This window comes from Formica exsecta, unplaced genomic scaffold (genome assembly GCF_003651465.1).
Source record: "Formica exsecta isolate Colony F162 unplaced genomic scaffold, ASM365146v1 scaffold2796, whole genome shotgun sequence".
Lineage (NCBI taxonomy): Eukaryota > Metazoa > Arthropoda > Insecta > Hymenoptera > Formicidae > Formica > Formica exsecta.
In genome coordinates this window covers 28,260-30,054 of record NW_021850059.1, presented here as the reverse complement: position 1 = coordinate 30,054, position 1,795 = coordinate 28,260, and the positions used below count along the sequence as shown (strand labels likewise).

The 1,795-nt window shown below is 39.5% G+C and overlaps 1 protein-coding gene across 1 annotated transcript in view; it reads left to right on the top strand.

Moving 5' to 3' along the window:
- The first annotated feature begins 1,051 nt into the window (after positions 1 to 1,051).
- The window catches only part of LOC115237135 (pyrimidodiazepine synthase-like), a 2,231-nt gene continuing 1,487 nt past the window's right edge, over positions 1,052 to 1,795 (top strand). The window contains 2 exon segments of the mRNA XM_029809989.1: positions 1,052 to 1,499; positions 1,589 to 1,694. Of these exon segments, the coding sequence (XP_029665849.1) occupies positions 1,475 to 1,499; positions 1,589 to 1,694 (131 nt within the window). The 5' untranslated portion in view covers positions 1,052 to 1,474.

The following is a 1,795-nucleotide window of genomic DNA, read 5'->3' as shown; positions in this document are numbered from 1 at the left end:
TACTTTTGTTTCGGACCAATTGTAAGCTTACTCACGTGCTGTATATTTCCCAGAGAACTCGGGTTCGATTCCCGACTTGTCCACGCTTGATTGTTTGTATATGGATGAGAGCCTCCGCGCGGAGGACTATACAAGGAACATATATAAATATGCTTATTTGACTCTAACCAGACTTTGCCCATCAACAGTTCAGCTCTCTCCTGTCGATCCTTAATATAATCATGAACCACTTAACTACGAGACAAGCGTTCTCCTCTACTAAAAAAATACTAACAACTCAGGCCGCGTGATAGCGCTAGTGCGCTGTCACGCTATAAGTACTTTTGTTTCGGACCAATTGTAAGCTTACTCACGTGCTGTATATTTCCCAGAGAACTCGGGTTCGATTCCCGACTTCGACCCTGGCCTGCGCTTTTCTATTTTTCCTTTCCTACCACCTCCCTAACACAAATTCCTTCCTTCCCCCAAGAGGAACCTACATATATACGACATTATTCTATCTTTAAAACCAGTTTATGGCCGTATAGCGAGTATTCGCTGGAGCCAATCCCAAAACCCAAGCAAGCAAGCAAGCAACGTGCTGTATAACCTAAAATTCTATAATATTTGTTTTTTACAATCCCTGGCCTGCGCTTTCCTATTTTTCCTTTCCTACCACCTCCCTAACACAAATTCCTTCCTTCCCCCAAGAGGAACCTACATATATACGACATTATTCTATCTTTAAAACCAGTTTATGGCCGTATAGCGAGTATTCGCTGGAGCCAATCCCAAAACCCGCTTACTCAGCTTACTCACGTGCTGTATAACCTAAAATTCTATAATATTTGTTTTTTACAATATGCTTGGAAGTTTTCAAATCTTATTATATGTTTAATATTCATCTTATTTATCGTTGAAATGGAGAATAAAGAGCAGAAAAGTATATTGTTGCAATGTTTGGAATTTTATTGCGAAAGCGATGATAGTGATTTAACATTTATAATGAATACATCTTTAAGTAGCGATAGTGAAGAGGACGAAACAAGAAATTTTGCAGAAATTATAAATTTATATTTAAATGAAAGAAGAGATAAAATACATAATAGACCTCGCGTCGAGAATTATGTTGAAAGAATTGTTCTTATGAGAAAGAACTAATGTTCTTCCTCCTTTTCTAATCGTTGCTTTTCCGCGCATTTCTGACGTCACGTAACTAGGATGCTCATGGTGACCTACCTTCCAACCAGGGGCACCGTGAGCGCTGAAACGTCACGTATCTATGACGTCACTTTGTTCATTAGAACACTGCGAGCGTGAATCGGACCGGCTGTGAACATGCTGTTAGCGCTGTAAGCTTGTTCGGACCGCAGCCTATATCTATGCGTACTGTCATCGATATTTATTCCTCGGTCCGGCCGGGGATAACGGAAATGTCAAGCGTTATTTAGAACGGCAAACGGAATCTCTTCGGCAGCTAATAACGAAGATCAGGATGACTACGAAATACTTGAGCACCGGTACAAGACAAATATTTATATTGCATATATTGTGTGATATACCGGAAAATTAATAAGGACATTTACAAACGCGTAGTTCTTTCTTTCAGGGTCCGTCCCTCCACCCCTCATACCTAGAAAAATACGCTTGTACAGTATGCGTTTTTGCCCATACGCGCAAAGGGTACAACTCGTGCTGGATGCCAAACAAATTCCGTAAGAATACTCGTGATGTAAGCTTTTTTTAGATGTATTACATAGGATCAGTTTCTTTATATAGAGTATTTTTAAGAAAGAATTTAAACAAAATTATATAT